This window comes from Vulpes vulpes, chromosome 11, assembly GCF_048418805.1.
Source record: "Vulpes vulpes isolate BD-2025 chromosome 11, VulVul3, whole genome shotgun sequence".
Lineage (NCBI taxonomy): Eukaryota > Metazoa > Chordata > Mammalia > Carnivora > Canidae > Vulpes > Vulpes vulpes.
Genome location: NC_132790.1, coordinates 79,156,090 through 79,178,533, shown reverse-complemented (window position 1 = coordinate 79,178,533; position 22,444 = coordinate 79,156,090). Strand labels below are relative to the sequence as shown.

Sequence of the window (22,444 nt, the reverse complement as noted above, 5' to 3'; positions counted from 1 at the left end):
AGACAAACTCTAATGGTTAAGAAGCGGGCCCTGGAACCAGAAAACCTGACTTCATATCTTGGTTCCACCACTTCCAACTGTGTTCCTTAAAACCGTGTCTCCTCTGCAAAAGATATAATTGTATTTGGTAAAAGAAATAGATATTACCTACCTTTAAGGTTTTTGTGAGGGTTATACAAGGTAATAAATGTCACACACTCTGAAACAGTGTCAAATGTTTAATATACGTTAGCTGCTGTTGTCATTACAATTATTATTAGAGAAAGACCACTAATTGAGTTAGGAGATCCTCATTCCCCAAATCACTTTGGATACCTGAGTTCATTTTTGGGGCCTAGGCTTAGACAAATGATTAGACAGATACTGGTGACTAAAATGAGAGCTCATGCACATAGGCCCAGGGGGCCTGCAAGCCTTTGGACATTTTTATTGACTCAATGATCAAAGAAGATTATGGGTTCTAAAACTGTGAGAAACTTTGGGAGCTTTCAGGAGTACTGGCGAGATTGTGCATTGGTACAACCACTTCGGAAAATAATTTAGCACAATAATGTGGTAAAGCTGAGATAGGTGAACCTTGTAGTCTAGCAGTTCCACTCCTGAGTGTCAATAGAAAATTTGAACTTCATTACAACAGTAAAGAGCAGTATTGCTCTTAATACTCCAAAACTGGAAATGACCCTACTGTCCAACAGCACAATGGATAAATGAGTCATGGTATTCACAGAATGGAATGCTGGATAGCAATGAAATTGAACAGAAGAGCGTTACACACAACAATATGGATGAAACTTAGAAATATAAACAAGTGAAAGAAGAAAGACATGGACAAGTACATACAGTCTGATTCTGTTTATACAAAATCTAGAGCAGGCAAAAATAAACTAGATGGTTTCAGAAATAGCAATTGTAGGGACACCTGGGTGGCTCAGCGATTGAGTGTCTGCCTTTGGCTCAGGGCGTGATCCCAGGTCCTGGGATCAAGTCCTAAATAGTGCTCCCATGAGGAGCCTGCCTATGTGTCTGCCTGTCCCTCTGTGTTCTCTCATGAATGAATAAATAAAAAAAAATTTTTTTTAAATTTTTTTTAAATTTTTTTAAAAATTTTTTTTAAATTGAAAAGTAAGTAAAGGATTACCATAAGGGTCAAGAATAGTAGTTACTTCTAGGGCAGTGCTTTTCAAACTTAATGAGCCTCTATCATCTAGGAGGTTTATTAAAAAAAAAAAAAAAAAAAAAAAGGAGATTCTGATTCAGTTGATCTGGCCTGGGGCGTGAGGATCAGCATTTTCACCAAGTTCCCAGGTGATGTTGATGCTGCTTGTTTGAGGACCACACTTTGAGAACCACTGCTCTAGGGGTTTAAAAAAAAAAAAAGTGGGGAGGGAGATTATTGGAAGGAGAAACACAGGCTTTGTGGATTCTACTTCCTGACCAGGGTGGTGGTAAATGCATATTTTCTTCATAAATGCTCATGTTGTAGAATTATGTTTTAGGCACTTTTTTTTTTTTAAGGTTTTATTTATTTATTCATGAGAGAGACAGAGAGAGAGGGAAAGAGAGAGAGAGGCAGAGACATAGGCCGAGGGAGAAGCAGGTTCCATGCAGGAAGCCCAATGTGGGACTTGATCCCCGGACTCTAGGATCATGCCCTGGGCCAAAGGCAGGTGCCAAACCGCTGAGCCCTGCAGGCATTCCCTTGACACTTTTCTCTATGTGTTGTCTATATGCTCTGTATTTGAAGTTTTTTTTAAAGGTTACTTCTATATTTGAAGATTGTGATTAGTGTTAGAGGAATGTTGAGATAATTAACTTTAGGGAATTCTTAATTGTGATATGGCTTCAACACAGCTGATATGATATGTTAAAATATATCTTAGCACATACTTATTTTTTTTTTAATATTTGTTTCCTTAGGTACAAGACTGTCACGTTCTAAAATATACTCCAAAGGAAAACCATAATGGAAAAATGGCAGCCCTAACTGTAGGCGGAAAAACTGTATCACGTTTCCATGTAAGAATGTATTTTCATTCTTTAGAATAGAACAGTTCATTAGTTTCAGATCTGAATTCTTTAAGTTTTGAGGCTATTCCATAGTCACAAATTTGTATTTGTCCATGAGGTAAATTGTGGATTTGAGGGAAGGCTTCTAGTGAAGCCATTGAGCCCAAAATTCTGAGAGAAATTTGGGTTTGTTCTAGTACTTCTCAGTTTTTGAAACAAGCAACTTTTTGCTCTAGACTTGAGTATTTGCCCATTTGTACGGTGGGGATAAAAATACTACTTAACCTAAGAACTCTGTTACCAGAATTAATGAGATTTTTCATACATGCCTAGCATGTCAAAGATACTCAATAGGTGGTAGCTATTTTGTTTTGTTGTTTTTGATAAATTTCTCTTTTTTTTTTCCAAATTGTATTAATACCTGACTCCGGCAGCATGTGAGGATTAATTTGTATATACTAGAAGGAACTTTCTTTTTGTGTGTGTGCAATTTTCTTAAATCTGAAATCACTATAACTATGAAAATACAGTGCATATCATACAATCAATAAGTCATTTTTATCTTCACTGCTGTGCATATTTCCCTAAGTATATTTCACTATCAAAATTTGTAATTTTTTTAAAAACACGTGGAAAACTAAAAGAGTCATTGAAATTCCACATAAGTTACAAATTCTGCAGCTTTCTCTATACCAATTCAAGTGTTTTTGCGAACACTGTATTTCGTAAGAAGATACAAAACATAGTCCTTTCCAGTCACAACCACAAAAAGGAATAAACTATATTCATGATCTTAACAAGAACGTTAATAATAAATAATTCACTGGTGTCAGATACAGCATTGTTTTGGGTCTAACCTTCCTAAACCATCCCATATTTTATATACCCTGGGCATGATTCCCTGCAATGTGAAGAGAATCGATAACATTTCAAATGTGGGTAGAAGGTATGACATGACAATCCTAAGAACTGAAAATTTTTTAAGTCCCTAGAGCACAGGAAGCACCCAGTTCAGACCCTCCCTAGAAGGAACTTCTTCAGTACTTCGGATACAGCTGTATTCAAACCCACATCAGGTTTTTACAAATAAAGCATTCACACACACACACACACACACACACACACAGAATACTGTTAGAATGCTGAGTATGTAGCTTAAATTTGAAAAATCTGTTCAATTAGTATCCTTATTGGATGACTAAAGGCGGAGAACATCTTTCTAGAAATGGTGATGCTTTTCACTAATAGGTAATGAAACATCTTTAGTTTACTAAAACATACTGCTTATTTTTAAGATAAACATTTTTTTCTGTCGTAAATTGTTTATGAAATTAACATGGATGATAAATAGGATCTATACTATACAACTGTCAAAACTAGCAAGTGTTTTTTGTGTGCCTCCTATTTTGTTGTCATAGTTAACTTTGTTATATGCACTTGTTATATGCTGGATACATAAGCATTAAGCCTATTATTTAATCTTCTCAGCATCTGAAGCTAAACAGGCTAAGGAGGCTAAAGAGGTTCAGGGCCACCCACTGGTGAGAGGTAGAGTGGTGATCAGATTTTAGAAACTTACTTTCTTGTGTCTTGACACCCCTCTGGGTACTCATAGGCTAATGGAGAAGATGAACAAGTAAATCCCCCATCACTATATAGTATTACACATGCAACAAGCATGGAATGGGGAAGAGCCAGTTGTGCTTAGGGAAATCCCAAAAGTTGTCACACAAAGGAGACCAGAAAAGAAAATGGGTGTTAAAAGCATACCAGCAGGAATACAGGAATACCTGTTAACATACCAGGCACATTGCAAAAATCTCATGTCATCTTGGTAACAAATCTCTTAGATAAGTAGTATTTTTATCCCCATTTTGCAGATGGGCAAAAACTGCAACTTAGAGGGTAAAGTTACTTGTTCCAGGTAGCTACTGCCGAGACACATGGAAAAGAGCCTGTGTGCTTGGGAAGAGAAGTGTGGTGTGTGAGATCTTAGTATGTGGGGGGCTAACGGGGGAAGACAGTAAAGGTGCAAAGTGCACCTGTTGGGTAGAGTGCTGAAGAGTTTAGACTTCATCCTGTAGACTCCCAAGAGCTTTTCTGGATTCTCTAATTGGGACAGTGATGTGGTCAAATCCTTAGCTTGGTTAACTAAATGAGAAGAATCTGCGTGCAGGGAGGACATTTAGGAAGTTGTTTTAAGCACTGGGAAGTGTCAATAAAAGGCTTTTGAACCAAGGAAGTTGTAGTGGACTTGGAGAGGGGAGGGATTTGTACAAGACTGGGTGAATATGTGGTGAGGGGACACAGGCTTACGGCAGTTCTGAGCACTTGGTTCATTTATTCACGAGAGACCCAGAGAGGCAGAGACACAGGCAGAGGGAGAAGCAGGCTCCATACAGGGAGCCTATTGAGTACTTGGTTCAGTGCGGAAGCTGTAACCTGAAATGGTGACAAGGAAAGGAAAGTTTTGGACAAAAGAAAGGCGTGAGGTATTTACGGAAAATTCAAGTGGAGTTTTACTATAAATAGTTGGGTATACTGATCAATGAGTTTGAAGTGGTTAAAATCATGGGAGTCCTATAGGTTGATAGGACTAGAGGCCATTTAGTCCTGTCTCTTAAGTGTTAGAAAAGGTAGCTACTTTTACATATTATGGTAATATAGTCTATATATATTTTAATTCTGCTATTAAATCTTGACAGTTTATTGGCTGATAATTTTAGGGTTTAAGTAATTTCACAGTAATGAAGCAAACTGAGATATTTATGGAAACTTTTTAAAAAGTCAGATTTTTTCAAATGTTTGAATTTTTAAATGTGTAAATACATGCCAGTCCTCATGTGAATAATTCTTTGATTTGATAGATGCTGCTGTTTTCTCATTAACTGTACTTCTGTGTTTTTGTTGTTCAGCACCATCATCTTTATTTTCTTTACTGATTTTGTAAATTCATGACTTTATTGCCTTGATATTTATAAATCAAACATGATGTTGGGGTGGTCCATTCTGCTCCAACAGATCTGTTAACATTACTTTCCAGAACTATGAGACAGTGGAAAAACGAGTAGATTTGGGGTCAGAAGAGCTGAGTTCTAATTCTGACTTCGACTAACATCCATTCTCTTACACATGAAAACAAGGAATTGGACTTGATAGTTGCTAAATCCTCTTTTAGTTCTAAACGTCTCACGCTGGTTCTTTAGTATCTTAGTTCTCAAGAAAAAAAAAAAGTTCTACCCAAAAATGTAGTTGGCAGCTCAGTTTACTCTATTTTACTTACTGAGAAAAGTGTCTTACGGATTTTATTAACATAATACTAATGATTAAAATATTTCAGAAATGGGGCACCTGGGTGGCTCAGTCAGTTAAGTGTCTGTCTTTGGCTCAGGTCATGATCCCAGGGTCCTGGGATGGAGCCCTGAGTCTGGCTCCCTGCTCAGTGGGCAGTCTCCTTCTCCTTCAAGTCCCCTCCCCCTGCTTGTGCTCTCTCACATTCTCTCTCTCTCTCAAATAATTAAATCTCTAAAAATTCAGAAATGATAGTATTTTCATACTTGAGACTGTGGTCTACACATTTTAAACTTCATTCTCTTTAGTGAATATATATATGCAGTGATAGAACACAGCAAGGTGATACAGGTCCTATATTGTGTTGTGGACTTGTACCCTCTTACACACATTTTTAATTTACTTCTCTGGTATAGGAAGTGCTACAAAGATCTTTTTTGTTCTTCAAGATAAAAATGTTCTAGGGGTGCCTGGGTTAAGTGACTGACTCTTGGTTTCGGCTCAAGTCATGTTCTCAGGATCAAACCCTGGATGTAGGATCAGACCCCACATCAGGCTATGCCCTCAGTGCAGAGTCTGCTTAAGATTCCCTCTGCCCTTCTTCCCCATGATCACTCTTTCTTTCTCTTTCCCTCTCTCTTTTTCTCTCTAAAATAAATAAATAAATTTTCAAGAAAAAAAGAAATATAAATTTTCTAGGTCTAGAGGCCATGTATTATAATATTAAGGAAAAGCTTTGTCTTTGAATGACCTTTCTTCAGAATAAGATGTGAAAATGAGGTTTAAAAATTCTTTATAAGTAAAGAATTTGGGTTCAGAAAAGAAAAGGATTTTCAAAACTAAAAGTATGCAAATTTCCTTTTGCATGTTGTAACCCTCAGAGAAACTGAGAATAGATTCAGTTATAGTTTTTAAAAAAAACAAAGTAGACCTATGAATATAAAATATCAAATAGTTAAGTATTCTAAAATGAATTGATTGAATCAATTTTACTTATAGTAGGGCTAGAACTGTTTTATTTTTTAACTCTCTAAAGAATTTAGGCCCCCCTAGAAATCAGACTGTTTTGCTTTTGCTATTTTTGTAACTTCTTATAAATAAAAACATAGGAAGTTAAGTGGCCTTAAAGTTGATTAAATCAATTCATCTTAGGAGCAGAGAAGCATTTTCATTGTGAGAAGGGTAATTGCAGAGAACTTTGAAGAGGGAGAAAAAAAATGCAGCCTCATAGATGGGATTATCCAAGTGTGACACTGTTGTCAGTCTTTTAAATTGCCTTTTGAAATCATTTATTTGGAAGTTAAAAAAAAAAACACTTCTGTTACACTGCTGCTACTTTCAACTCAACTCAAGCATTTAGTGCTTCTCACGACTGATGCCTAATTAGTTTTATGATATTTTGATTTTTAAATGAAAGAATTAAAGTATTCAATTTTAGTGACGCTGGAATATAATCAAGTATTATTACCTTGTATGTTTCAGTCTGTAGTTACTTAGGTCAAGATGTTTATCTTACTTATTTTGTGTTCCTGAAAAAAGTAAAAGTTTTTTCTTAGAGGCTTCCTCCTGTACTTAGAAACTGATAGTAATAAAATAATATGCTTTTTAAATCAAGTAGAATATGTGAATGTCAGAAACAAATTTAAAGTCCGTTCTAAAATGTAGTAAATCTAAATTTGATACATCAGGAAAATAATTGCAAGGAGACACATTTTTATTTATTTATTTATTTTTAAAAGATTTTATTTATTTATTCATGAGAGACACAGGGAGAGAGAGGCAGAGACACAGGCAGAGGGAGAAGCAGGCTCCAGGCAGGGTGCCCAAATTGGAACTCGATCCCAGGACTCCAGGATCACACCCTGGGCTGCAGACGGCACTAAACCACTGAGCCACCTGGGCTGCCCAGAGGCATATTTTTATTTATTTTAATTAGGATTATTTATTTATTCATGAGAGACAGAGAGAGGCAGAGACACAGGCAGAGGGAGAAGCAGGCTCGATGCAGGGAGCCTGACATGGGACTCGATCTGGAGTCTCCAGGATCATGCCCTGGGCTGAAGGCGGCACTACACCGCTGAACCACCTGGGCTGCCCAGTAGCACATTTTTAAATGAGAATGTATGTGTTTGCTTTTGATGTGAAGGAAGTACGCATGGTTGAAGATGAAAAGTAGGGGCCCTGATAAGGGTGGTATTGAATATCAATATTAGATTTCAGCATGTGGGAGGCAAAACTATAGGGAATGACTGGGATGAAATTACGTCCTCCCTCTTCGAGGAAAGGAGGAGGGATAGCTTCTTGAGAAAACAACCTTTCGTGGGCATCCAGAGCAGGGCTTCCCAGCATCAGCCACACGGTTCCGCTGGGGGGCCCCAGGGACATTTCCGGGGTTTGTGGGCTAATCCAGACATTCACATTCTATGCTTATAGGCCAGTGCCACCCGATTTCATGTCAACCAAAGGCAGCCTTCTCAGTAAGTTACAAAGTGGCACTATCAATTTACATTTTAAACTAAAATCATCAAGTAACTGAAGTTTGCTACATATTCACATATTCTGTAGTTAAGACTGGCTGCACAGATAATCCGTCGGATTGGGAGCCAAGATGCTTGGTTAACAGTAAATCATCAGCGTTGTCTTGAGTTGGTTAGGGTCTTTCAATTGATGCTGTTCTTTTTTTATTATAAATTGCTCTTGGTTTGATTTCATAGTAGTATAGTTTCTTGAAGATTGTTCATCCTCGGACTAAGTCATGATCTTTATTTTAGGCCTATAATTTTTTAATAATTGGACTTGAAGATAATACTGTAACACAGTAATATTGTGTGCCAAGAACTGATGCAGCAGCAAGAGTGGAAAGGTACCTGGAGAGGCAAATCAGGACTTCACACCTGGATGGATGTCTGCCTTCCATCTTTTGTGTCTATATCTGTATCAAGAGTCTTAAGAATTAAGAAAAGAAAAAAAGACCCAGGACGTTATTTTAAGGAAATGAGATATTCATAAAGTGTTCTATTCAAATATTTTTAAGAGAATTATTCAAGGGTATTTACAGAAGCAGAAAAATGGGCAGGGTTAGAGGGAAAAGCAGGCAGCAGGACCTTTCAGGAGCTAGGGATGTAGCAGCAACTAAAGCTTCTGTTCTCAAAAAGCTTATATTTTGGTGGGATTGAGGATGAAATAGGGAGACTGTGGCATAGAAGATAAACAATAAAAAAATGTGTATCACGGGACGCCTGGGTGGTTTAGTGGTTGAGTGTCTGCCTTTGGCTCAAGGAGTGATCATGGGGTCCCGCACTGAGTTCCCCATAGGGAGCCTCCTTCTCCCTCTGCCTATGTCTGCCTTTCTCTGTGTGTCTCATGAATAAAAAAAATCTTTAAAAAAAAATGTATATCACAACAGAAGTGCTTTGTAGACTAATAAGTAGGCTGAGGGGATTGTGAGTGACAAAGTGGTGCTATTTTAGATGGAATAATCAGGAAAGGTAAGTTAATATTTAGATGGAGGCCTGAATAACCTGAGGGAGCATGTCCTGCAAAAATGTGAAAAGCATTCTAGGCAGAGAAAATAGCATGTACAAAGGACCTGAGGTCGTTGTTTAATGTGTTCTTGGAATGTAAGGAGTGCATTGTACCTGAAGCAGCATGACCCAGGAGAATGGTCTAGGTCAGATTGTATAGAACCTTGTAAACCATTAAAGGATTTGGGATTGATTCTGTATGAGATGGAAGCCATGTGGAGACATGTTTTAGCGTGAATTTTAAAAGGATCATGCCAGCCTGTGACTGGAGAATAGATCATGGGGTCAAGTGTGTGGAACTTTAGAGACCAATTAGGAGGCTATTAAAATAATCCAGGCAAAATTTGGGGTGCACGTGAGAAGTAATTGATGTGGGCTTTATTTTTAAGTAGTGTCTGTAGGAATTGCTGATGAGTGGGACATGGGATGTGACAAAAGAGTCAAAGGTGACCACAAGATTTTGGGTCCAACCAACAGAGGTATGGAGTTGCCATTTATTGAGATTTGGGAAACCGAGGGAAGGCAGGCTTCTAGGGGGAAGTTGAATTCAATTTTAGACATGTCAGACCTGAATCGCTGTATGACATCAAAGTGAGATACTGAGTTCGTGGTTAGACAAATGAATTTGTAGTTCAGAGTAGAATTTGTGATTGAGGTTAGAAATGTGGGGTTATTAGCATAGGAAGGAACTGAGAGAGTGAAAGTCTCAACGAGAGAGTTGTCACCTATGCCAAGCATTGCTGATAGAGCCATTAAGATAAGTATTGACCAATGTATTCAGCCACACAGAGATGGTTGGTGACCTAGATAAGCACTTTGCATTAAGCGTTTAGGGGTTGCAGGCACCTGATTATAGTGGGTTTGAGAGAATGGGAAGATAGAAAGTAGATTCAGCAGAAATCTTTCAAGGAGCATTGTTGTAAGTAGGAATGGAAAGATGACCTAAAGGAGACTATCTGGTCAAGGGAAAGTTTTGTTTTAATGTGAGTTATTGTGACATCTTTGTATACTGATCGGATAGTTCCAGTAGAAAGGGAAATTGGTGACTCAGAAGGCAGTGGGGACAAGTCAAGTGTAAAGCCATTAAATAGGTGGGAGAGGGATGGGATGAGTACACAGTGAAGGATTTGGCTTCTAATAAGAGCGTGGACAGTGCACTTGCCATTGTAATTTCCAGCCCCAGTTTCACATCAGAATCATAGGGAGTACTTAAAAAACATACTGACACCCACATGACACCTTAGACCAGTGAAGTTACAGTCTCCAAGCAGAAGGCCCTTGGCATTGGCACTTTCTAAAAGTGCCCACATGTGCATCTCATGCAGTCTGGAGTGGGATGGGTATGACAGTAGGTAAGCGCTGATGTAGGCAGTTTGATTGGGTGATAAGACCTTGGGGAAATGCTCCTGTTCTTCTGTGTTTTTAGTGAAATCTGAAGCAACATGAAGATCTGAAGCTCAAAGAGGGGAGAAGGAGGGAACAGTGTTGGAGGTTTTAAAAAAGGTCATGACTTTGTGACTTTGGAGAATGTGAGAGGGATTTTAAATAGGGAAACGTAGTTTGGCCAGACAACTTTGGGACTCACTTTGAAGTTTGTGGTCATATATTTGAACGTGACTCAGTGTATTTTCCTCCAGCTGCTCGGAAGCAGGTGCAGAGTACACAGAATTGAATTTCCCAGGATTGGGGTTCTTGATACTTATAGTCCCCATTCAGAATTCAGATTTGAGCACAACTCTGTTTCTTTTCCTGCAGAGTAAAGATCTTTCACTATGTAGTGTGTATGAGCTCCACCATGCCTCTGGTTAGATTCTAGGTGTAATGGATTATAGATCAAAATCTCACCTCCCTTAAATAAGGGGAGTATGGTGCTCTTTGTTCATTAGGGGAACAGAATGCTTTTAATGATTTGTTCTCCGGGTTGTTAATAACTTGGTTTAGATCTCTGTGCATTGTACTCTACCTTTAGTATAATGGGTTACTTATGTGTACTGCTTTTCCTCTAGAAATCTACATCTGTATTGGAATTTTACCAAGAACTTGGATTGCCGCCAAAACAGAAAGTTAAAATATTTCATGTAACAGATAATGCTGTGATTAAGCCAGGTAATCTGAGGTTGGGGAGAGGAGGGAGGCAAAAATACCCAAATACATGATTTGTTTAATGTTAGGCCTTTCAGTAAAGCTGAATCCACAATACATACAAAGTCCCAAACATTTATTTTTATTTTTATTTTTTTTAATTTTTATTTATTTTTATTTTTTATTTATGATAGTCACACACACAGAGAGAGAGAGAGAGAGAGGCAGAGACATAGGCAGAGAGAGAAGCAGGCTCCATGCATCGGGAGCCCGACATGGGATTCGATCCCAGGTCTCCAGGATCGCGTCCTGGGCCAAAGGCAGGTGCTAAACCGCTGCGCCACACAGGAATCCCCCAAACATTTATTTTTAAATATAAAGCAGTTATCTGATTTAATCACTAGGGACAAACAAGTCTTTTTCTTTTTTGACTGGGAAGAACTATAGAGAACTTTGTTTTCCATTAAAGAGGGAGGAATACTTTTGTTTTTAATGTACAAAGAGCTTCACATTTGGAAAAGCCGCTAACTTATTTTTTTAACTTTAAAATAAACTAACCTTTAAAATGTGAAGTTCACTCTGTGTAGGCTGTCATTTTAATAAGTGAAGAATAGCTAAACTCTCACTGAGATAGAAGAATTTGAGAAAATAGGAAACAAGAAAGTGACCATAGCACCTTGATGTAGAGATTCTTACTTAAAAATTCCAAAGTGGGGCTCCTTGGTGGCTCAGCCAGTGAAGTGTCTGCTTTCAGCTCAGGTCATGATCTCAAAGTCCTAGGATTGAGCCCCACCTCAAGCTTCCTGCTCAGCAGGGAGTTTGCCTCCCCACCACCCCTTCTCTCTCTCTCTCTCTCTCTCTCTCTCTCTCTCTCTTCCCCTCCCTGTCACTTGTTCTCCTTCTCTCTCAAATAAATAAATAAAATCTTTAAAAAAAATAAAAATTCCAAAGTATTTTCCTTACTCCCTGAAATGTCAAAAAGTATGATTTGGCAACATGGTTATTGTATTGGTTTTGTGTAGTTGACAACATTTTGACATCTTTAAACTTAAGAAAAGCTTCCTGATCTCTTGAATTTGAGTTCTAACAAGTAGATAGTAGAAGGATATTTTAAGATTTGGTATTTTAATATCTGGACAGAATTTCATGAAGTAAAATATAAGTGTAATAAGCCTTCTTAATTGGAGTGACAGAGGATCAGTCTTGATATAAGCTAGAATTAAAAGTATTTTTTGAAGTGCAAGTTTTGTAATTTGAAGCTAAAGTGAGCAGAACTGAGGTAACAAATGAAAAATTAAGTCCCTGTTAATTTTTGTTGTAGCTCAAGTCATGTGAAATTGTTTCAGTGGGTGAAAGTGGTCAAATATCAGCAGTACAGGTCATTCAACCTTCTAGAAATTCAGTTAGTTTTAATTTCGCCTATTTTTTCTTAATTCAGGGTTTTTCTTTGCCCATACAAATCTAGGTTAGGTCCTACATTAAAGGATACAACCTTCTGAAATTCCATAGTACTGTACTCCCTGGGGGTTTTTTTGTTTTGTTTTTTTTAAGACTTTATTAATTTATTTATTCATGAGAGACAGAGAGAAAGAGACCCAGAGACACACAGGCAGAGGGAGAAGCAGGCTCCATGCAGGGAGCCTGACATGGGACCCAATCCCGGGTCTCCAGGAGCATGCCCTGGATCGAAGGCGGCGCTAAACCGCTGAGCCACCCAGGCTGCCTGACTTGATGTTTAAACAAGCCATAATTGGGAACCCTGGGTGGCGCAGCGGTTTGGTGCCTGCCTTTGGCCCAGGGCACGATCCTGGAGACCCGGGATCGAATCCCATGTCGGGCTCCCGGTGCATGGAGCCTGCTTCTCCCTCTGCCTGTGTCTCTGCCTCTCTCTCTCTCTCTCTCTCTCTGTGTGACTGTCATAAATAAATAAAAATTAAAAAATAAATAAATAAACAAGCCATAATTAGCATTCAGTTGCATTTTCTACTACTACTATTATGGCTTTTTTTTTTTTCCAAAGAAAAATGTCTCTTAATTGTTGATGTTAATGTTGATTCTTCACCTAGATAATAAATGTTTGAGGTCAGGACCATGTCTTGTCTATTTTATTTCTAACTGTACATATGGTAAGTGCCCTATAAATATTTGCAGATTAATTGTCAGATAGTTCTCATAGAGTTAATTCCAAATTGATGCAAACAAAATGTTGTAAAGGGCTTTCACATACAAAATTCCTCTAAATAACATGTTTTTCTTGTGCATTTTAACTAAGATTCTATTTACACCAACTAGTTTTGGAAATGTTAGTCTATAAAACTGGGAGTATTGATAATGACAGTTTTTCAGAATTCCAAATTACCCAGGCATGTGCTAGAATAACTATTTTATTGGCACAGTGACCAAACTACCAAAAATCTGACATATATGGGCTTTATGGGATACCATAGATGCTGTAATCACTGCCCAGTGTACAATGGACCTGGGCTCAAACAGTTAAAGTTCCTATTTTTGGATAATGTATTTCTAATGTTTAAAAAAGATTTGATCCAGCCACAAGATTTTTGAGTCATTCTTTTATTTTTATTTTGTTATATGCGACCGGAAAGGTATCTTAAGTCACTATATTATTCACCAAAACAACAAAGAATTACCAAACTCGTGTATTTACCAACAAGAACACTATGCTTATCAGGATGTGAATTGCCCATTTCAGCCAGTACCACACTGGCCTCCATAAGGGTACAAGCCCATGAGCCACCCGTGGTCTGTTGATCTCACTCCAGCACCATGTGCCTTGTCCTGGGACACATTACACATGTGTCTTCAGCCCATGTACGGTCAAGGCATGTTTGATGAACAATTTTATTACTTTATTGTTGATGTTTCTAGGAATTATAATTGCAGAATAGAATCTTCTACTTTTTTTGAAATCTGATAGGCTTCCTAGATGTAGTTTATATTTAGAGAAGTTGTTTCTGCTCTGACAAATTTCATACTGATTGTTTTCTTTTCATAAAGGCACTCCTCTTTATGCTGCTCACTTTCGCCCAGGACAGTATGTGGATGTCACAGCCAAAACGTAGGTCCATATAACAGATTCTTTTCCTTTTGTTTTCCCTATCTATTAAAATGTAATAGAGTGAGGCTAAGTATAGTCTTTCACGTCATTGAATAAAGATTAAGTAACTGTTATTCTCATCTGTAATTCTATAATGTCACTATACCGGATTTTAAATTGCACTGAATTAGTTGTATGTGAACATCAAGTTACAAGGTTTGAAACTGGGATGTAATGCTTCTTGAAATGGGACTACGAGAAAGGTCACATTACTCAGGTTCTTTGTGGCTTGGGCCCACTTCTATTTTTAAGACCAAAGGCTATATATGGTTTGATGGTGAAATATAAATGAACAATGTTATAGAGTTCTTTTAAGATTGTGTCCTCTAGTAATTGATGGTTCTTTCCAACTGTAGGAAACAGTTAAATTAGAAACATTTTATACTGTTTGTGATGGTTGTTTTGCTTAAGGTTCCCCTAGGGTAACTATAAAACATTTTGTTAACTGTATGAATAGCCTATCAGAAACAGGAAGAAGTAGTATTACACCTTAGGCCTCTACTAGCATGGTGTTGTCTCTCAGTACTAGACAAGTGAGACTTCATAAAAACAAAATGTTTTATATTCCGACAAGGGTTTAATTTGGTAGAAATCAACACTTAATTTTAACACTAACAGAAATACTGGCTTTGAGTCATGTCCAGAGTGGGAAGAAAAGCAGTTTTTTAAAATTTGGTTAAGGCTACTTCACTGTAAAATGAAGTAACTGAGTCCTTAGAGATGTTTATGTAGAAATTGTTCAGTATAGGTTAATAGAATCTGCATGACTATTCTAAACTGAACTACCAAATATCAACTCTTGGCTATTCCTGTTTCTTTTTCTGTCAACCCAGATGATAATTTTACTTCTTTGTGTGCCTCGATTTCCTCCTTTTTTGTCATCCGACAAGGTCTGCAGCCTATGTCATTCTGACAGTGGTCCACATGTGCTCTTAGGTAGTCTTACAGTCACAATGACTGAGCCAAAGAGCTTTTATCCAAGGAAACCAGATGAGCACCAGCATTAGTTTTCTTAATGGGGTCAGTTAGATATACTTTATTTCCACACCATTATTGCCTGCTTTCAAATGAGCTATTGCAAATGACTTTACCTTTGACTAGCTCTTCAGAAACGGAGTCAGATAAATTGACAGTACAGTGGGTCCACCTCTTAGCGAGACTGGACTTCTCCCTGTTTTCCCCTGCGTCCTGATTGTTGCAGGCTTATTCCTACTTACTTGGTAAAAAAAAAAAATCAGTTGGTAATTCTGTTCTGCCTTCCCTTGTCATGAACTCAGAATGTTAGAGCTGGAAAGCTTTGGTTTGGTTAGTTAGGGGGAGATGTGTGTGTTGTGAATCTGATTATTTTACTTTTTTAATTTCTGAATTAACTACATATAATAAAATACCTCCGTAATTCCGTTAATTTGCACAAAGTTAATAGTGTGCGAATTCCATTACCTAGTTTACATTTTATATGGGATATTCCAAGAAGTCCTACAAAGTCAGAGACCTCTGTTTGCAGATCCCCTGTGGTGGGATTTGTGACTAACTTGGATTAGAGCCAGGCTTTTCAGATACATGTGTTCAGCAAATGCTTTCATTGCATATGCTACTGTTGAGTTTCATTGGCTTCTTAAAAGTTATTTTTAACTTAAACCTCCTTCTTGTTGACTATAAAGTGAAAAGGAAAGTATTTTAGTTTTAAGATCATGTACCTAGAAAACAAGACTGGTGCCTGCCTTGGGACTTGGCTGATAAGAGCTGGGAAAATAACTAGCCCTGGGATTTAAAGTAGTTGCCATTCAACTTGGTAAAAAGAAGGACCTTCATTCGAGAAAATCCTCACTATTGTGTGGACTGCAGTACAGTGTTCTGTTTGACTTTTGCCGTGTAACAGGGAGAGAGTTGCCCCATACATGGGTGTGCTTTATTCTGGTACGCATGTTTTTATGTGGTATTACCTGAGATCAGGTGACTTTGATTTTTTAAAAGATGAATATTTCCAGTGACTCTTATAGCTAGCATGTTATTAAGGCCTCAAGATGTTTGTGTTTGTAAATTTGTAGGACTCTGTCCTTCTCATGAGAGCTGTTTTGAATTCCTTCCCAGGGCAGCATTGGATCCTCAGCTGCATACAGTCCTAGTTGCTGCTGCCTCTTCTCTTTGCCCACAGGTTGTAGCGAACACACACATGGCATTTGCTTTTTCTTTTTCCTTTTTAAATTCTGTCTCCTTTTCCTGATGCATCCCATTTTGGGGAGTTGAAGTTCTTCACAGCCAATGAGAATGTTCTTTTCCTTGTTGACTGTAAATTGAACCATCATCTTTGGGAATAGACTCCCGAGTACTCTCAGTCCCTTACTGTGGCTCACTAACAGCCAATAATTTACTACTTTGTCCTCCTATCTCCAGCCCCTGTTTCAAATGTTTTGAAATGTCTGAGCCCCATCTTCCTGATCATTAATCCTGCTAGAAAAAACTATATGGTGACTGGATAGGTCAAATGATGAGGGATATGGATTTACAGGCAGGAGCAGTGGTTGTCTTGCTTGAGTAGGTTTCTGAAACAACCCCCTCCCCCCTGCCCCCCCCCCCCAATCTTCTTTCTCAGTAGATCAGGGGTAACACCTGAGAATTTACATTTCTAACAACTGCCCAGCTAATGTGGATGATGCTAGTCCAGGGAACACACTTTGAGAACCACTGGCCTGGAGACTAGTCAAGGGCTCACCAGTGGAACTGCTTTCCTTCCGACTCCTTTACCCAACTTAGAATCCAAATCCCTTCCTTTCCCGAAACCTGTACTCAAATTATAACATTGAAATACTGTTTTAAAGCAAGCAAATTTAATCCAGTTTCAAGTAACAGTGTCAATAAAAGTAGGCCTATTTAGTACTCACATTTTAGCATAACACTGAAAATTGGTCTCTTTAGTAATCATTTGGCTTCATCATCATCTTTCCATTAGAAAAGAAAAATCTCAAATTAGTTTCTAATTGAAAATCTTCATTTTTCTCGTACTATAATGATTATATATAATTGTTAAATGTACACTTATATTTTGAGTATTTCGAGTTTTTTTACCTTATGCCTTCAAATTTAATTTCTCAACTATATTTTAGAAATAAGTAAGAAAATTTATAACAAAATACTATATTATTTAAGAAAATAAAGTATTAATAGAATCTATTTGAGAATGAAATTATCTGCATTTTTTTAAGTGACCAATGACCAACAACAGCTGCTTCTTTAAGATTTTCTTAAAATTTTTAAATGTTTTTCTGTTAATAATTGCATTGGGAAATCTGCTTGCATTGACAGATACATTGCATTTACCTGTGCTGAATTTAGGTGTAATTTTCTATACAGAAAAGTATTTACTAGTGTCATTTTGGAATGTGAGGTAAATATATATTTACCAGAGTTCATTTTAATTTTTACTTTTATACCAGAGATAGTTTTTTTGTCCAGTGGGCTTGAGAATCTAAATTTCAATTTAGATTAATGGGAAAGATTTTTACATCTAATATATAAAACTATTCTAGCAGGATAATTTTTTAGTTGTGTTATGCTCTTAACAACTACAATAGCCCTGTCTTTGAAACATGATGGTTTTGTATAATTCATTCTAAATACAATTTTAAGACTAGCATGCATCATAATGTGATCCTTGCACCCTGCCCTGGCACCCTTTTAAAGTTTCTATTCTTGTTCTGTAATGGCGGTTAAAATCCACTGTAACTTCTAAAAGATGATGTTTTGGGGCCTAACATTCTCCCTTTTCTTTCACTCTCAGTTTTGAGGAGGAAACAGCTATGGATAATATATAAATAGTGGGTGAGATACAGTATGACTGTTGATTCTGTCTTCAGCATAGCCCATTGTTTTCTGGTGAATCCTAATGGTGCTTTTTATATTTTGTGGACTTTTTTTTTTTTAAAAAAGGAAAGAAATCAGCAAAGAATGAAACAAACAATAAAAGAAAACTGTAAAATGTATTTTGCATTATTAAGGGAAGTTGGTTAGGTCTTTGTCTTAAAGGACTTGAAGGACCCCAACAGTGGTGATACCTCCATAACAGTGGGCGTGATGTACTTTCCTGCCAAGTGTTTTATTAAGCTTTGAATTCATGACAGTGGCATAACTGAAGTTAGAGGGCTTTTTTCTGGTTGTCTGTAATTTATTTATACCCTTATTTACTGAAATTCTGAAGCCTAGATTGAAGTCAGGAACACTTTATTCAGCTACTTACAAGATAATTTTCTTTTCTGGATAATCTAACAACCTTGTCTACAAGTCTGGGCTAATTAGAACAACCCATATATTTTCAGACATAACCTTAGGACTTTAAAGTTGTCAGTAGTCTTTCAATTTGTATTGCCCTTTGGTGTCAAAATAGAAAAAAATGGCACTTACCTTGATGATGTTATCCCTGGTAGTAGAAATAAAGGAGTAGGGCAGATTACAGGACTGTAGAGTACCTTTGGACATTTACTGAGATTTGGTTAATTTGGGTTCTTTCTTTAAAATATCACATGTACAGAAATATGGTTGCCCATCAGTCTTAAGGTGATTAAAATGACAGATGGATTCTTAAAAGAGCAAAGACTTTTGGGCTCTGTGCCCAGTCCTGCATTCTGTCAGAAATCTTCTCTAGCCCATTGTTCTTTCTAGAGGGTGCTCTGAACTCTAGGAGGGGAAAACAAGGCATGTGTTACCCTTCAGTATACAACTGCTATTCAGCCATGTACATTTTCAATTTTAGCTCATTTTTAATAAGTTACTTTATTTACTATTATTCAAAGCAGTATATTTTTAAGCGTAATAGTGAAATAGTTTTCAAAATGAGTGATTAAACTTTAGAAGGAAATAATCTCTTTAAAGACTAATCCCTCTTAAATTAGTCAAAGTGAATGTTTCAAGATAAAGAGTTGTGAGGGTCATGTTTTAGAGTTATATTTTGTTGTTGCTTTAAAAATTTATCTAGTAGTCATCTATAATTGCCTCACTTTACCTCTACGAAATAGAATTTTTTAACTCAAAACCAGCAAAATTAAGACCTAATGAGACAATCTAGGAAATTGCCAAAAGCATAGGCTTTGCTTTTCAGTAGCTATGTGACCTAGATAGCTTTCTCAGCCTCTCTCTTGCCTCATCTTTAACATGAGATAATGCACAGAAAGCTATTAGCTCAAGGCCTGGCATGTATTAAATGTTTAGTAGGAGTATTGGCTACTATCACTATTGTTGATATTACTACTTTTTAACTTGTTTCAGATTTTAAAAGGAAAAATCTTTTTTTCAAAAGGAAATATGTTTTAAAATGAAAAAAATGTGAAGTCATTAGGAATTGTATTGTGGCATTTTCTAATACATCTAATTATTGCCTTCTTAAGACTGACGTCTAGGAAAGTTGTAGCTTTGCAAAGCACTCTGGGTAATTTTAAGATTACATACTACTGCTAAATATAGAATTTCCAGAGTAATGAAGTTCTTGCTACTCTGATGTGCTGGATGTGTTTGTATTTTTGCTCTCCTCTGTTTCCCAAAAGGCAGTATGACCTGGGTTGAGAGCATGACCAGATGCTTCCATTTACCAGGGATTTGTCCTTGGGCTTAACTTGTCTGAGTGTAGATTTCATTTTCTTTACTATAAGGGCATGGGACTGTGTTGTTTCTAAGATTCCTTTTGTTCCAAAAATTTATTTACAAAAATAATCCCTCAGTTTTCGAAATGACATAGCTCACTCTTATCTATATTAATGAAGAACTAAGGCATAACAGTAGTTTCAACAATATATAGAAAATGGTCTCCTGGTCTGTTGAAGAAAGTGGCTAAAGACCTACAGAAAACTATTACATTCTTCCTTGATATTGTAAAATTATATAGTTATTTAACTTTCTGTTTTGAGAAATGCCCATTTAACTTAGGACAGCAAATGTGGTTTTCTGGGTTTATTTTTTAGGACAGCCAGGAAATGCTCCCTTTCATAAGAGGACTCAAAGGAATCCTGTTCATCTGGTTCTTTATACTGTTGAATAAGCTAGATTTGAAATCAGGAAGCTATAAGCAGTACACTCTTAGCAGTCATTTGTTGATAAAAATGTTCCCAGATATTGATAGGAGGTTTATGGTTTTTAGACAGAAACAGGATACATTCTACATTTCAGGTCATGCTGTCACAAACTCATTCTAGAGAGTAACAGCTACACAGCTATTCCATGCCAGCTTTTAACTAAATGTGATATAACATAAAGCAACTGAAAAATTCCACCATGCCTTATTTATGGGCTCAGGAGCTGTACATCACTAGATGTAAATAGATCTAGACAGCACTGAATTGGGTAGGAATTGACTCCCAGAGTTTATAGGAGTCTTCAGAGAGATGCTTTATCCCTGGAATGTGTGGAGATGAACGTAGGTAGATAACATCTATCTGCATGAGTTTGTTGAAATGAGAAGCTATAATTAAAGATTAAAACATTTGTGCCTTATTTATCATAAATTAAAACCTTATCCTGATGGAGGTAGTGAATTAGCTAATAGGACCTTTTATGTGCATGTAATTTATTTTAGTAAAAATTTTCTTTTTTGTTTACCTGAAAAAATTTTTTTTAATTAAAACCTTTTTGGAAAAAAAAAACAACAAAACCTTTTTGGGGTTTGACTCTAAAACATAGCAAAGAATGTTAGATTATATCCTAAAAGAAATTCTTTTTGAATTTCTTTTTTAATTCTTTTTGAATTTGATTGTTGATTTGTACATTATCCCTTTATATTTCACATTGCTTTTTCACAAGTAAAGATACCATCTTACTCTAATCTGTTCTCAGTGGTTCAACTTCATAAAGAAGTAGCCCAGTCGTGATTTTAGCCAGACTCTGATGTGAGTCTCCATTTCCCTGTATTCATACATAACATTTAACCATAGAGAAGCTGATTCTAAACCAACGATTTCTTCATCTTCCCATCCTCACCTCCTTAAAAATACAGCCTGATCTTGGGGCATCCCTAAAGAAGTCAGGAGTCCTCTCTTCCATTTAGTACTCAGTTACTGGTTTTCTGAGACATTATGTACAAGTGACTTGAACTTTTTACAGCTTTAATAAATCAGCTAAAGAGAGAACATTAAAGCTCAATTTAGAAATGGTTCTGATACAAAAATCTCTACTTGCAGTATGGATTCTGATTCTTTTTTAATAATGAAAATGAAGTATTTTGTAGCTGATGTGACACTTGATAACAAATACTTCTAGTTTTTTTTTTCATGGTAAGTAGAGAAACAGTGCAGTGAGATGGGGGGTGTGAGGCTGAGGGAACAGAATGAGCAAAGACAAGAAAGAGAGTGGCATACTTAGGGATTCACGGAATAATCTGCTGTGACAAGGACTTGTGATGGGCAGTGTTTGAAAGGTAGACTGGATCCAGTTATAAAAGGCCTTATATGCCCCAGCAAATGAAGTTACTGAGAACCACTTAAGGTTATGGTTTAGTTTGTTTGCTTCTTTTTGTTGTTGTTCCTGTTTTGCTTTTTAAAGCAAGGGACAGCTTGTGTGAAAAAATTGTTGGGAATGTCAGTCTAGTGGCTATGAAGGAGGATAGCTTAAAGAGAGATGTTCAGTTTCAGTTTCTGAACATATAATTGAATGGCTGGGATACTTCTGGTTGGATAGTCAGTACATCTGTGGAATGGAATAGTAGCAGAATTCTTGCCAGAGGGCCAGGTTTGTGGAACTCCAGCTTATTAGTAATAGGCTCAAGAGTCAGCAGACTTTTTCTCAAAGGGCCAGATAATAAACATATGAGAATTACAAGCATTATGTTCTCTGTTGCAACTACTCAGCCCTGCCATTATAGCTCCATAGCACCATAGGCAATAAGTAAATAAAAGTGCATGGCTGTGTTTCAATAAAACTTTATTTACATAAACAGGCGGCCACTAGAGGCCATAGTTTGCCAACCCCTGATATAAACTATCGAAAAGAGGGTCAGCAACAGGTCTCTAAGACCATCTTTTCATGTAGCAGCAAAGGGAAAGCAATATGTCAAGGAGCATTAGAGAAGCAGGAAAATAAGGAGGAAATGATTATTGGGAGTAGTGGGAGGGAGGGTGGTAAACAGGAATGATAGAGGACTATACTATTTTTTTTTAAAGCCTTAGAAATTTGAATACTGACTAGGTATTTAATATTAAAGAACTACTAACTTTTTTAGATTATGATAATGACATTGTGGTTTTGTTCTTAAAAAGGATCCTTAAAAGAGAGAATGTTAAAATATTGAGGGATGAAATAGTATGATATCTGGAATTTGTTTAAAAATAATCCTTTGGAGTTGCAGAAGAGGAGAATAGATAAAACAGAATAGGCCTTCAGCTGATAACGTTTGACCTTAGGTGGTGGGATACATAGGGATTCATTGTACTAGGTCTCTGCTTTT

The 22,444-nt window shown here is 37.0% G+C and overlaps 1 protein-coding gene across 1 annotated transcript in view; it reads left to right on the top strand.

Annotated features, from left to right (window-relative positions):
- The window catches only part of MRPL3 (mitochondrial ribosomal protein L3), a 40,037-nt gene that overhangs the window by 3,110 nt on the left and 14,483 nt on the right, over positions 1–22,444 (top strand). The window contains exons 4-6 of the mRNA XM_026015484.2: positions 1,918–2,016; positions 10,829–10,928; positions 13,923–13,983. Coding sequence (XP_025871269.1) covers positions 1,918–2,016; positions 10,829–10,928; positions 13,923–13,983 — 260 coding nt within the window. The remainder of the gene's footprint in view (positions 1–1,917; positions 2,017–10,828; positions 10,929–13,922; positions 13,984–22,444) is intronic.